At 38.5% G+C, this 14634-nt stretch overlaps 1 protein-coding gene across 3 annotated transcripts; it reads right to left on the bottom strand.

Moving 5' to 3' along the window:
• Window positions 1-1202: 1202 nt before the first annotated feature.
• On the bottom strand, window positions 1203-10914 carry LOC145560222 (DEAD-box ATP-dependent RNA helicase 22-like). 3 transcript variants are annotated; one of them, XM_081621643.1, is made up of 9 exons: window positions 10437-10914; window positions 8833-9120; window positions 8471-8593; window positions 7944-8380; window positions 7389-7716; window positions 5875-6027; window positions 3907-3958; window positions 3490-3566; window positions 1203-1863 (listed from the first exon to the last, which is right to left on the bottom strand). In XM_081621643.1, exons 1-8 carry the CDS (start codon window positions 10743-10745, stop codon window positions 3520-3522), a joined length of 1737 nt encoding a protein of 578 aa, XP_081477769.1. In that variant the 5' UTR covers window positions 10746-10914; the 3' UTR covers window positions 1203-1863; window positions 3490-3519. The 3 variants fall into 3 exon arrangements, with proteins under 3 accessions (XP_081477769.1, XP_081477704.1, XP_081477639.1); XM_081621578.1 differs by having other exon boundaries at window positions 1203-1855; XM_081621513.1 differs by lacking the exon at window positions 1203-1863 and having other exon boundaries at window positions 3391-3566.
• Window positions 10915-14634: the final 3720 nt, after the last annotated feature.

The raw sequence follows: 14634 nt of genomic DNA, 5'->3' as shown, positions 1-14634 counted from the left end.
CTGAATCCCCCTCATCATAAATGATTGGGGTATTTATAGGGGTGGGACTCGTGCCCCTTTCTAAGGTTTATACCCTAGATTTGCGTGACGTGATTGGCTGTGCAATCAGTGAGTGCCACGTGCTACTCTGGGGGCGCCGTTTTGCGGCTTTCATTGATATCTCTCGGGATTTGGGCCCTGACGTTATTAGGGCTTTCGGACATGTTGATTTATTAAGGGATTAGATGCCTTTGACACATGGCATCTTCCCGTGGTGACACGTGTCTCCATATAACTGGGCCACGTATCACTATGGGATTGGTCCACGGCCTTAAGGGCTAGGTGGCGTCTTCCCGTGGTGACACGTGTCACCCTATAACTGGGTCACGTGTCACTATGGGATTGGTCCACGTATACGGGGTATTTTTACCCACAACAATACCCACCTCCCCCCTTGGGTTTCCAAAACCCTTAACTTAGGGGGCGTTTGGTTCGCAAACTGGTATGGGGTTGGAATCAGGAATGAAACTATAGTGGTATGGGTTTGGAACTTCATTCTTAATACTATATGTTTGGTATGCTTATGGAATGCAATTTTTTTCTTTTATTTGATAGCTAAAAGTATGGGAATGAGCCAAACCCACCTCCCTCCCGAGGTTTCTAAACCCCATACCTTGGGAGTTTGAGGTATGGGTTTGAAACTCTTAAAATCATAAAACAAACACAAGGTATGGGTTTAAACTTTAAACCATTCTAAACTCATACATTATACCTTAATTATGTGAACCAAACGCCCCCTTAGAGGTTTGAGGTATGGGTTTGAAAAATGAAATTTTTAGAAACAAACACAAGGTATGGGTTTTGGTCATTCCAAACCCATACCTTATACCTAATATGCTTGAACCAAACACCCCCTTAGAGATTTTATATTGACTCTGATCAATCTAGGAAGTTCGAGTGATCGTTTTTCCAACCCGGCCCCTCCTGGTCGATCCATGGGTCGCCCCCTAGTCATCCTTTGTCGATACCCTTTACAAACGTTCTTTCTCTTGCAAATCTAATAACTTTGCAAGGTCTTTACAGCTAAAAAAAGTTTAGCATTATTAGTCAGTGCGTTGCTCAGTGCTAAAACATGCAATATTCAAAGTTATTGATATGCGGTATATGCCATACAAATGTGCTATGAAAAAAGTAAGACTGAAGAGACCTTGAGAATAATGTACTAATAAAAAAAGATACGAATAAGCTACTGCATTAGCGCTATGTAATTTAAAATCATCTACTGATTAATCGGGAGGTAATTATTAACCGCTAAGTAGTAGCAAAATAATTTACCCACCACCACTTAACCTACTCCGAGATGCATGATGAATATCGAAGTGAAATCTGTTGTCAAGGCCTAATATTGAATTAAAGGGCGCTGAAAACACTCTTAACAGCATCAGATGCCTGCTTATGCTTTCACTAGATATACCAAGGGAAGCAAATGGAGTACATAGCTAAATAGCGATGCAAATGGACCGTTGAAGTTGCTATATACGAACAAAACACCGTATACACATCCATCCGAACACTAGCAAATGCCTATAGTACGGCACTTGCCAATGTTGCAGAGCCAAGTACCATTCAAATGATGATGTGAAAGTTCATCATGCCAGATTTGAATTTGGCATTATCAAGCTGGGTGGTTATAGTATGATCATTGTCTGACCCGGGTCCCTTGAAAGATCTGTGGGTCACTGAGTTTGCTCCCTTGTGATCCTTTGTCTATGAATTTGGTAGGAAATAATGGAGCATCAATTCCCTCGTTATGAACGTTTGGCTGTTAAAAATGGCGTGAAAAATATCTGGCTTACCCAATTCCCCTGTAAAATGCCTGTTAAACTTTACAAGGATTCTATAGTTAGCAAACTAAGCATTATTGGTCACTGACTCACAGCTATAACACATTCATGTCAAAGTTATGGACAGAACAACCCTTAATTACCCCCTTTGGATATGTGATATGACATGCATTCCAATTTCACCATATATCAATATGTGCATCTTCCTTAACTTTCGAAAAAGGTAGACTAAAGAGAGAAAGAAAATATTTAATATACTCCTTCCATCCGCAAATACTAGTAATAGTTAATAGTCACATAACCACATACAAACAACAGGAAAAATCTGTCATGTTTTAGTGTAATCATTGTGAATTATGACATTTTAATAAAATGGGGCAATTGGCTATTAAGTTAGCATTATTGGTGTATGCTAAAAGAGGTTTTTTTTCCCCCTTCTTTTTTACGTGCACAATTCATTTATCATAAGCTTAAGTCGTGGTTGAACTTAATTTTGCAAAATATAAATGTGACTGACAAATTACTGACTATAGACATCACCCGGTCGTGACATCTAAAATTCACATCACGCGCCTGGCATGCATCGGGATGGTAGTACCATTCTGAGTACTCCCAGATGCAGTGCATGCACCAAATATCTTTGATTGTACATGAAAACCCACAATCAAGATGATTTCAAGGTTAATATCAAAGTGAAAAAAATCAGTTGACAAAACCTTATGTCAGGTACAAAGGTTCGTAGAAGCTGAAAACACTCTCTACAGCATCACATTCTTTAGAGTGGTTGGTTAAGTGTGAAGGAAAGCAGATGACAAAGGACTATAAATAAAGCTAACTAGCTAGGTATATAGAGGGATAAGTCTGGAACCTCCTTTGTTGGTATAGGTAACATTCTGGAGATAATATAGTTAACTACGAGTAAATTTAAGCAGTGATCATGTGTAGCACTGATGTCAGTCTGCAGTGTTTTTTTTCCCCCCGGGGGGGGGGAACTGCCATACCAGGCGAAAACCCCACACATGGAACACCTGATCTAGGCTAGGCTGGCAAGCAATCTAGCATGCCTAGGCTCTTTGGGAGTGGGTGAAGGGTAAGGAATTTCCATCCCCAAAATGCCTCTAAATGGTGGAAAACCCCAACTTCAAAGTTAAAAGGTACGACCTTTATCAATACAAAAACTTTTATATGTGGCTAGCAACCATTATGGGGGTTACTTTGTTAGTGCTATAGGGGTTACTATGTTAGTGCTATAGGGGTTACTGAGTCGGTCAAGGGTCACTCACTCGGTTGGGGGTTACTCACTCGGTTAGGGGTTACTCGTCGATCAAGGGTTACTTGGTGTATGTCAGCTACCCATACATTATGGCCAGCCACACACAAAAGTTGTTATCAATAGGCCAAGCTTGGGTTGCAATCAATACTGTTGTTTGAGTTGTTGGTAAAGTTTTTTATTAAAAAAATAAAAAATTAAAAAAAAAGCTGTTTTATGCTTTATTGTCGGGCCTATTAAGATGAAAATAAACACACACAAAAAAAAAAAAAAAAAAAAAAAAAAAAAAGATCCCAATCATGTAACATCTTTTTCATTGATATTATAAGAAAAGAAATTATGTACACAGTGAGATTTGAATAAGTTACATTAAAAAGTCAGGTAAAATAATTTCACCTCTCTATTACGCCAAAATTTGATATCATGTTACAGGACTTCAGCAACAGGGGATGCATCCCTAGCCTTGTTCCGACCTGTTTCCAATGGAAACACAGAAGTTTCAGCTTAAACTGATTGAATAAGAAGCTAAAGCGTAATATGATAGCATTGGTAAGTGATAAGTTGTAATGTTGTTGCCAACTGATTATGGGTACAGTCGTATACGCTATAGCTAGTTCAATTTGGCTTACTACACTCAAAATTGCAACCTATTTCCAATTTCAACCAGTTTACGACGCTATCGACAAGTCTAAACATGGTAGGCCTCATTTTCCTTTTTCAATACGCTATCCTAAGCAAGATTGTGATAATAACCGGGCAGCAGTGGTTAGTTAATAAAATCAAACTCTCTGCCTCAAGGCAAGAAAACCTCACCTCTCTTCTTAAGCTTATTCCGAAAGCCTCTTTTCCTGCTAAATGCCGTCTCCTGAAATAATAAGGAAAATAAAAAAACAAACTCAGATGTATCTGAAAGAAACCTTAAACTTTTAGGAATTATGCATGGGGCTTGCATGGAAAAATGATAACGCCACTACCCACTATTCCCAGACCCAAGAAAACAAGAACCCTTTCTTTCAAAATGCCATATATAGTGGAATAACGAAGCCACAAGACCTGACCCCTAACCTCCTACACAAAAAGGCAACACCAAGTCACTAACATCACATTAGCAGATGCCTCACAGGTGTAAACATTTTCTTAGGCCCCGTTCACTACACCTTATTTTTGCTGAACTGAAATTATTTTTACTGAACTAAAATTATTTTTACTGAATTGAAATTAATTTTACTAAACTTAAATTATTTTTGCTGAACTGAAATTATATTTACTGAATCGCTATTATATTTCTTCTTTACATTTATAGATTTTTACTGAACTGAAATTATTTTTACTGAATTAAAATTATTTTTGCTGAACTGAACTTATTTTTACTGATTGAATTTATTTTTACTCAACTGAAATTATTTTGGGAAATTCTCAATGGTAGCCCTCTACTCTTGTTTTTTCCTAATGGTAGCCAATTTTTTTTTCAATTCTCCTGGGTAGCCCTAAACTTTCACATGTTTGCAACTGTAACCTTAATGGTGGTTTTCTGTTAAATTTCCATTAAATCTAACTACGGTCTATGGAATACTATTCCGATAATAAAAAAATAAAAGAAGAAAAAAAATATCAGAAAATACCCCCACGCACGCACAAATACTTCCATCCTTCTTATTTCTTCTCTTCCTTCAACCTCCAAACTCCATAGACTTATTCTCCACCTTCATCACCATTATTTGATAAATGTGTAAATGTCCATCAACCTCCAAACTCTCAATTGTTTAATTCTCTAAAGTATCAAGTGCTTTTCATTTCTCCATCCTCTCCCTTTTTATTTTCAATCAAATTCTAGGGTTCTTCATTTTCGTGGGAGTATTTTTCGTGGATGGGGTTTTCGTGCATAAATGGGTAGTTATTTTCATGGGGTGTGTGGTAATATTATGAGTTGCGGGTTTCTTAGGTGGGGTTTTGTTGGGCGGCAATTAGGTGTTTTTGTGGGTGGGCTGGATGGTTGATTTCGTGATGGGTTTTGGGTTCTTGGCAGCCGATTTCGTGGTGGGTTTTGGGTTGTTGCATTTGAGTGGAGGGGGGTGGAGAGGGGTGGTTGTTGCAGTGGAAGGAGGGACGGAGATGTAGTGGTTGTTGGAGTGGAGGGTGTTGCGGGTGGAGGTTTTGGGGTTGGAGATGCTACCAAGGAAGATAGGTGAAGGGAAGGAGAGAGAAATTGTTGACAATAGTTAAAGTTAATGGGTATTTAACGCCTTAACGGTTTATACTTAATAAGGTTACGGTTGCAACTTTTAAAAAAGTTAAAGGCTACCATTGAGAATGCAAAAAAAAACATTGGCTACCATTGGGAAAAAGCAAAAATAGAGGGCTACCATTGAGAATTTCTCAATTATTTTTAATGAATATTATTTTTTTAAGGTAAAGTGAACGGGGCCTTAGGGGTGTGTGTGTGTGTTGGGGAGAGGGGGGGGGGAGGTTGGGGTTGAAGGTGGTCGACCTGGTGGTAAGGATAGGTCCCACTAGAGAATTGAGGCCTGAAATAGAGAGCTATATTCAAGCCCACCTCAGCCCTAGGTTTGTCATCCCAAATGGTCACAATTGCTAAATCTGACTAGAAAATGAAGCCATCAAGGTCTGGTAGGTCATGCTGATGTAATGGACACTCCACGGTCCACACAGCCAGGCTTGTTTTTTCAAACATCCACGTGGAAAACCTCCTTTTTTCCTTTCTTTTAAAGGTCACAAGAGGGGTTTGTTATATTAGCATAATGTATATGGTTTGAAGAATACCACTGGCTTTCCAAGCTCTTCTGCTTCTCGGACTGCAGCTACAAGATCACAATTCTGTTCACTATATAAGCTTGTCACAAGACCATGTTGACCTGCTCTGGCTGTACGACCAACTCTATGCAGGAAATCCACAGCAGAAGAAGCGAATTCCGCCTGGAACAAAAATACAAATCAATTTTGATAGAAAGAGAGACAGAGAAGGAGAAGGCACTCAAAAAGAATATATCTGCATTACATTGGCATACTAAGCTATTAGCTTTGGACAGCTTTTGAAAGGCAACCCAAGAATTGAGATGTGCTTAAAATAATAAACAGAGAGGTTAAACCATCAGAACTTGTATCTAAGCTGGAAAAAATCTTGTTTTTTGCAAAGATAGTTTTCTAACATTACTTGCAAGGATTTGATGGACAAAACATGGGTCTGAGTGAAATCAGACAGGGGTCTCACAGAGGATTTTCGACGTTCTCAGTCACTGAAGTATCCAAGTTATATTGTCCAAAGGTCATACCTCATACAACGGGATAGTGTATGGATCTAAGTGGAATCAGACATGGGTCTTAAAGAGGAAATTTGACGTTATTAGTCACTGTGGTATCTGTTATATCGTCCAAGGGTCATGCGCTCATACCTCATAATGGAACAAAAAGTTTGAATAGCATAGTTTTGAAAGGTTCAATAAAGACTATTTGATGCAGGATTGTTCTGTATGAACTGGTGTTTCAAACCATTTAGTTAAAGGGTACAAAATTTTCTAATACATTTGTTAATGAAGGACCCAAATGCAGACTTTGACGGAAGTCAAATGGATGCGTACCTTTAGTCCCTTCCGTTTGGAGGTTTAAGCAAATGTTCTTATTCAGCTAACGGGAATCACATTTCCATGCCAACTCAAAATATGCTTATTGGAGCTGGTATGGAAATGTGATTATCACAAGACTATCAAAATTGAGGTCTTGGCAAAAGATTATCTGATTTCTAGAGCATGACCTCAATGAATCAATGCTATATCAGATCATTAACTTTAAGAGATTTTGAACAGAGCACCAAAGTTGGAACTTCTACACCAGGAACCTCATTTTAACTTATCAATCTATCACTTTCCACTACTATAAAACTTTGAAAGAGAAGCCTCCAGATCAATTCAATCTTAGCTACAATTCCACTAATATCAATAACTTGAAAGAAACGGCATTAGTGTATCATAAAAACGGAAAACGAAAAATTTTCCACCCTAATCAAATACTAGTATGAATTACTTCTACAAAGCAAACCACAAATAAAAAGGTACTAGTTAAACAGGTAATTTTGTGGGCTTCTTTGGAGAGGAAGAACACAGAGAAATTTCGTAATTTTATATTGCTACTTATTTTAGATGGATTTTCATCACAAAACATCAGAGATGCACACTTCCTTCTTTATAGTAAGTCCAAAATCATTCAAGTATGATAATAATTTATCTAGAATTTGATAAAAACTAAGTGATAACAATAGCAGATGAAGTCATAGCAAATACCTGAATAACGTGTGATATCTTGGGGATGTCAAGACCACGAGCTGCGGCATCCGTACACACTAGCACACCACCCCTTTCTCTGAATTCAACTAAATTCTTTGTAGACTCTTCAAGGGAGCTATTCCTATGGTAGCAGAAACATTGGATCTCAGCAGTCTGCAATATCTTAGCGACTGATTCTACTGCCTCAACAGTATTTGCAAACACCATTGTCCTATTTATAGCAGAATCAGAAGCCTGCGAACTGTAGTTGACACCTTGATTTACTGCATTTATAAGAGCATCAACTTGAGTATCGATAGAAACTTCTACCCACTTCTGCTCTAACCTGAAGCACCAAAAAGCAACAATATGATAAACTTTAACAAGTCCTAGAGAAAACATAGTCTACACTAGGCACTCTTAAATATTGACAAACAATCACATTCTAGAATTACGCACAGGACATAATTGAACCAATCAAATAGGAAGAAGCATAAATAACAAGCAGAAAATGGAAATTAATAAGGAAATTAAGATGGAAACACACAATAGAGTCAATTATACAGGTGTTACCTAGGGTTGTGGTAATGAAGATAATTTCCGCTGACCCAGCTAACACCTGGAAACATCCGTTTCAAGATTCCACCTGCTGTTTGCTTTCCATTTACTGGAAGAGTTGCCGCAACAAAGATATACTGCTTACTACGTTCATAATATTCACGACTTCTTCTCCAGCCCTTTCTCACACCAGAGACAGGTACCTCTTCTACCAAATCTACCGATGTACCATCCTCAACAATTTCTTCTTCCATGGAAATATCGATGTCCTTATCATCTTCATCTTCACAATCAAATGATAACTGGAGGTCAGAATTCAACTCTTTTGTTTCCTCGGATGCACTATTCTTTGATCGTGACAACAGCTTCTCATCAAAACGAAGCATGTTTATGAGACGAACAACTTGATTTTGGAAGCTACCACAAAGTAACAGATCAGCTTCATCAAACACCTGCCATTTAGTGCACCAAAAGTAAGAATGATATATTTAGTGCTTTTATAGAATTTAGACAGGATAGAGTAAAGCTACCAGTTAACTTACCACATGCTTCACCCCACGCACAAAGTTAAACTGACGATTTCTTTCTCGATCAACATCATAGAGATAATTCAAAAGAGCAACTGGTGTAGAGACAATAATGTCCGGTTTCTTATGAGGCCATCCCTACAAGAGAAATTCTCACACATGAGAGGTAATCCCAAAATATCCTTTTCCACAAACCAGGAAACCTCGCTTAATATTGCACCCCATTTTCTCAGATTAAGACAACCACAACAGTGTGAGCCTAAAATCACCAAAGGGATCGCTATTTATTAAGATTCTAGCGAAGTATAAATTTTTCATAATCATCAGACAACCAAAATGCTGAAGAAAAACCAAACACAACTATACAAGAGTATTACCTGCTTCCCACACACTGCAGCTGCTCTGAGGAGGGGTTCACCATTGTCACCACATAGAGAGTTAGCCATGCGAACCACTTGCTCACAAAGCATAACATTAGGGCAGAGAACAAGAGAAAGCTGCGAGAGATGATTTTTTCCAAGAACTGGAGCTCCTAGCCCAGGGTCACTGCGTGCATGAAGAAGCTTCTCAGCCAGTGGGACAAGATAACCATGTGTTTTACCACTTCCTGTCTCTGCAGCAACAACTGTGTCTTTTCCTGACAGTATGGATGGTATGCAAGCAGCCTGAATAACAATATAAATTCCGGTTAACATAGAATACATCATAGAGTATTTGGCCGGTTCAACAACTGAAGACGAACTTTCCCTTTTTCACTTAACTCACATACAATGTCTCTACCCCGGAATGTATCACTATCTAATTTAAGAATGACAATGAGATTATATACGGATATAGTATGAGAGGAACTTTCAAACCCAATCTAATGATCTGGATTTTAACCAATTTAGTATGCTTATTAAAGAACAACATTGGTTTAACCTAAAGTGTCTTTATTTGTCAAGTGTATCTTAGTGTAAACTACAATTACAGAATCACAGGGCTCCAACTAATGGCATTTAGCCATATAGGTAATAGGTTGTCAAATATATTACCCCAACAATTGCAATTCGTTGCAAAACCTATAACTGGACTAGATTGCAATTTGTGACTTCAAATTTTCAAAACAAATAGGGCAGAGGATAGTCAGAGAAAGTGAGAGACATCATATTTAGTCCATTCTAATGCAAAGCTTGATTTTTGCCATCAGTGAGGACAATAAATTTAAAAGAACCAATACTCTATGATGTGTGTCTAAATAAAGTGGCAAAAAATTAATAGAAATTTTTTCAAGCCTGATTACATAACCATCGAATATTGCATTAAAAAAACACATGATCTACTAGTTAATAAAATTTGCAAGAACTAAGATTAATATAGGGGCTTCCAGCTCGAGAAAGCTTGGAGCCTTGCCCTATCTCATGATCAATAAGTGGTTGTCAACAATCACTCTTCATTCCTAAACTTTATGGGGTATTTCCTCGTGATTCAGTTCTTACTAAAAGTTTGTTGAAAACTCCATCACTTGAAAAACATAACCCAAAAATGCATTGATCGAAGAGGCTTCAACAGAATAGTCAGTTAATTCAGTATGCATATTTATCAACAAAAGTCCAATACTCAAAAATCTACAATTTACATTTCTGCATATTTACATCCACACTTAATTCAATTAAAATTAGAACATATAAACAAAGATTAAAACATGCTGATAACAGAGATGTATGACTATATGATTCCCTCTCCTGTGACTAAAACTTTTAATGAAAATTTTCCATGTTCTTGGTTTAGAGGTGTCCTGTTGTCCACACCCATGTTAGAGTGTCGAGGATCCAACACGAGTATTTTTTAGATTAAACGAATAACCCGAGTAACATAAATTTTATAAAATTATAACCAATTACCAAAAATTCTTAAAACACGCATCCATATCATTAAAAACTTCCCAATTTACAAACTTCCCAATTATCAAAAACGCAAATTAAAAGAGAAGCAGAAAAACCTGAATTAAAGAGGGTTTGGAAAAGCCGGAATTAGAGAGAGAATGAGAGAGCTTTTCAGAAACACCAAGAGAAGCCCACGAAACGGCGTCGTTAGCAAAGAAGGTTTCATCACTGCTACTGTTGCTGCCGCCATTGTTAACAGCTTCAGAAGCTGCAGTAGCAGTAGCAAAAGCTCTAATGGTGATGGTAGTGTGCTTATGATGAAGAGGTCTCACAAGCTTAATGGAGGACAAAAATGGCGGTGGAGGAGAGAGAAAGAAGGGAGACAGAATTGAAGGTTGTCTGTAGAATTTGCAAACTTGTTGCATTTTTCTGGGGTTTTAATTTAATTAGGGTTTTGAATGAAATCTTTCATTCAGACTTCAGAGTTTGAGTGATTGATGATAAGAGGGTTTTAGGTTTGATGGGGTTGAAATGTTGAATTGAGCAACTTGCTTAAACCCTCTTTGTAAATTTTGTGACCTTAGACGGATAAATGAACAGCTTTCAGCATGCTAAATTATGAAAAACTAAAATTTTAAGACTTATTTCGCATTGTTTTTTATTTTTAATTTTCGGTTTTGTTAAAACTAAAATCTAAAAAGAGGACATGAAAAAAAAAATTAAAATAAAAAAAAAATTAAAAAAAAAAATTAAAATTTAAAACTAAAATTGTCACCCCAATTTTCATTTTTTTTTTTATTTTTTTTTTTTGTCAGTTTTTAAAATTATCACTTTTTTTTTGTAAATTTAGTATTTTTTGTCATTTAAACTTTTTTTAAGCAACTAGACAATCACTAGTAAAAAGACCATATTAATTGGGGTGACAATTAATCCTACTACTCAATTAGTACAAAGTACAAGCTACATAGAGTTGACTGAGTAATAAGTGATTGAGTAAGTAATTTAAGTTAAGAAAAATAAAATCTCAACCGGTTAATAAAGTACAACAATGACTTTCAACTAGTATGCCTTATGTGTGCAAGAGTACTAACTATTTGGATAACTAATTTTTAAGAGGACTTAAGTGTTTGTTAATAGGATTGTCAATTAGTACTCCATAAGTACAATCAATAATTGTCAAGAGAGCTAATGAGTACCAATAAGTACAAACACTTAAGGTATCATTAAAGTAGAACAATTCCCTTTTATCATGATTCAAAATATGAAATCGGCATCTCTCTAGAATTCCTAGAGCATCTCTCCCTAAAGTTTTCTGTTATTCCTGTTTAGCCTTATATGTTATGTTGTTAACCTTGCCTTATTGATCTGCTTTTACCATGATCCATGATCAATCCTTTTTCCTTAATACAAGGAAAATGGGTCCTGTTTTTAGACCAACCAAGGAAGAAGAGTTAAAAGCTTTGAATGATAAAAGTATTATTGTGGTAGGGAAATTTAAAGATTGGAGAGGGAAGACTTTTACAGAGGAGGAGATTCAAAGTTGGATATATTCCAGCTGGAGATTCAGAGGGCTGATTATTGTGGAAAAAATTGATGGTCTATTTCTCTTGAAGTTCACTAGAGAGGATAACTGTAATGCACTCTTGAGATATGGCCATGGGAACTATAAAGGGGCTTTGATAATTTTTAAGAGGTGCCTGATTGGGCATGCCTTAAGGTCAATGAATTTTGATGGTGCGTACTTATGGGTTCGTGTTGAGGGGCTGCCTTTCCACTACAGCACTATCTCCATTGCCAGTAGAGTTCTTTCCAGAATAGGACGGGTGCTCTGTTTTGATGGTGAGTCTCTGAATCCGCCAGTAAGGGAAGCTTTTAGAGCCAAGGTCTGGCTCAGCCTGAACATGCCTTTAATCCCAGGCTTCTACTTTGAATTTGAACAAGGAAGCTTTGAATGGGTTGATATCCGATATGAAGGAGTGTTTGTGCTCTGTAGAACTTGTGGAAGAATTGGACATAAAGAGAAGTATTGTAAGTTATGCCCTCAGAGAAGGAGTAGGGAGTTACAAGCAGCGATGTATGCAGCATGTGACAGCTCGGGTGAAATTCGAGTTGATCCAACCTACCTCCCTTTCTACACGAATAAGATTTTTGGGCTTAAACGTGTGGAAAGGAATAGAACTTCAATGCTGAACTTAATTGAGATTAAAACATCTAGAGAAAGCAGAGGTGAAAGCGAGTCTGAAGCAAACTGGTCTCCTGAGTCGTCGAACGGTTCAGGAGGTGATAGTCCAGTAGATGTGGAATCCTCGGGGGAGAGCGCAGAGGATGATGATGGTAGCTCGAGTTCTTCCAACATGAAGGGAGCGAAGGATGGGGATGATGGTGACGATGATAGTGATGAAGGTGGAAATGATGACAGCGATGGTGATGAAGATGGTAATGGAGGGAGTAATGCAGAGAGGAAGGATGGTGCCGGGGGGGATAAAGATAAAAATGGTGGAGGAGGAAATGGGGGTGGGGGCAACGGGGGTGGTGGCAATGGGGGTGGAAGTAATGGTGGTAACAATGGGAAGCAAAATGGAAATAAAAGGAAAAGGGATGAAGATGACGGTGGTGGCCAACGGAGAACACTGTTCGAGAGAAGAGGAATCAAAATTTCGTACATAATTTGCCCAAGGAGGAAAGACTTTGGTGGCGCGTGGAAGGCACATCTCCCTGAAGAGGATGTCAGAAGGGGAAAGAAAATGAAGTTGACAGGGGAACCCGATAACCCATTTAGCTTGAATCCGTCTGGGTTGTGGGATAAGGCGGAATTTCGAAGCAGAAAAAGAAGCAGAGGGGACATGGAAGTAAATGATGGATCAGAGGGGAGCAAATTTATGGTTGATGACTGTGAAAAAAAGAGGAGAGTTATTGAGACTGAAGGAAACTTAATTGGGGTGGCAGCTATAAGCTACTATCCTATTTGCAAAAATAGATATCCGAGTTTAATGGGAGTGGTGGAGGAGTATGGGTATTTATTTATTCCCTCTTATAGTGATATTTTGTTGGTGGATCCGAATCATTTTCATTCTCATTCTTATTCTCTCTGGACCCCCACATCTCTCCAGTTCCTATTTGATAACCCTCTTATATACCCACTGGCACTAAAACACCTGAATAACTTCAGTACAATCCGGATTTTTCCTAATATAAAATACGCTGACTTTCCCCATTTGGATGTGCTTTCTTTTACACTGGTCCCCTCTTATTACTCACTTGTCTCTTTCATTTGGCTACTTATGTCTCACGCACATCCAACACTCACTCTTTTCTTTCGCCTTGTTTTGTGCACAATCATGGATAATTACCAATCCCTTGCGGATATTTTGGCACATGATGACTCATCTTCGGAGTTTTTATCCGTGGCCTCCTCTCCATCAGTGTTGGAGGAAAATGAGAAAAATGAAAGCGTGAAGCTCAAGTGTCTTGACGTGGAGGAGTTCAAGTTTTCAACCCCACCTAGCCCAATAACTTCAGCATGGGGCCCTGAGTCGGACTCTCCGATCTTGAGTTTCGCTCAAGCTCTTCTTGATCTTGGTCTGTCGAGCAGTGACAGCGGTGGTGAAGCCCATGAAGAAGCTGCAGTTCCACTAAGCACAACGTTGGGCCAAGAGGAATCAGGTGAAAAGGGCCAATTCGAATCATGTGATGAGCTAGGTAAGGTTATTAAGCCTTTTATGTTTGATAATAGTGGACTGGGCCCATTTTCTTCCTTAAAGCCCAAACCAAACTTCTTATTTGAGCCTGCTGATATCTCTAGTAGTCCAAAAAAACCCCTATTAAACATCAATCTTCTTATTGAGGATTTACCAAACCCGCCGAACTCCCCGGTTTCACCTACGGATCCATACCATCCAAATTCTCCACCCGCCCAGCCATTGTCGGACCTGGTAATAGCCCAGATGAAGCAAAACAAGAATGAGGTTTTGAAATCGGCCCAACTGGTTCCAACTGATGAGCATAGGGAGGAGTTATTGGATAGAGCTCGTATGGACAAAGGAAAGGGGATCTTGATTGAACATGAAAGCCCAACTCCACCTAAGCCCGCGTTCCGTGTGAGTTTTAGCCCAAATATAGTTGAAGTTAGCTCGGACTCGGAGGAGTGCGTGGGAACGTTCGATTTGAATGAGGGGCCGAAGCTGATTGAAGATGAGATTTCTGCAGTGACTAAGGAGAGTGGGAAGAAGAGAAAGAAGAGCAGTGCTGCAAGAGCTGGCAAGGGCGTCAAATTGGGTTTATCTGATGGGGATAGCGTTGAGTCGCTTGAGGATC

Source organism: Chenopodium album, chromosome 1 (genome assembly GCF_948465745.1).
Source record: "Chenopodium album chromosome 1, dcCheAlbu1.1, whole genome shotgun sequence".
NCBI lineage: Eukaryota > Viridiplantae > Streptophyta > Magnoliopsida > Caryophyllales > Amaranthaceae > Chenopodium > Chenopodium album.
This window is presented reverse-complemented; position numbering and strand designations above follow the sequence as displayed.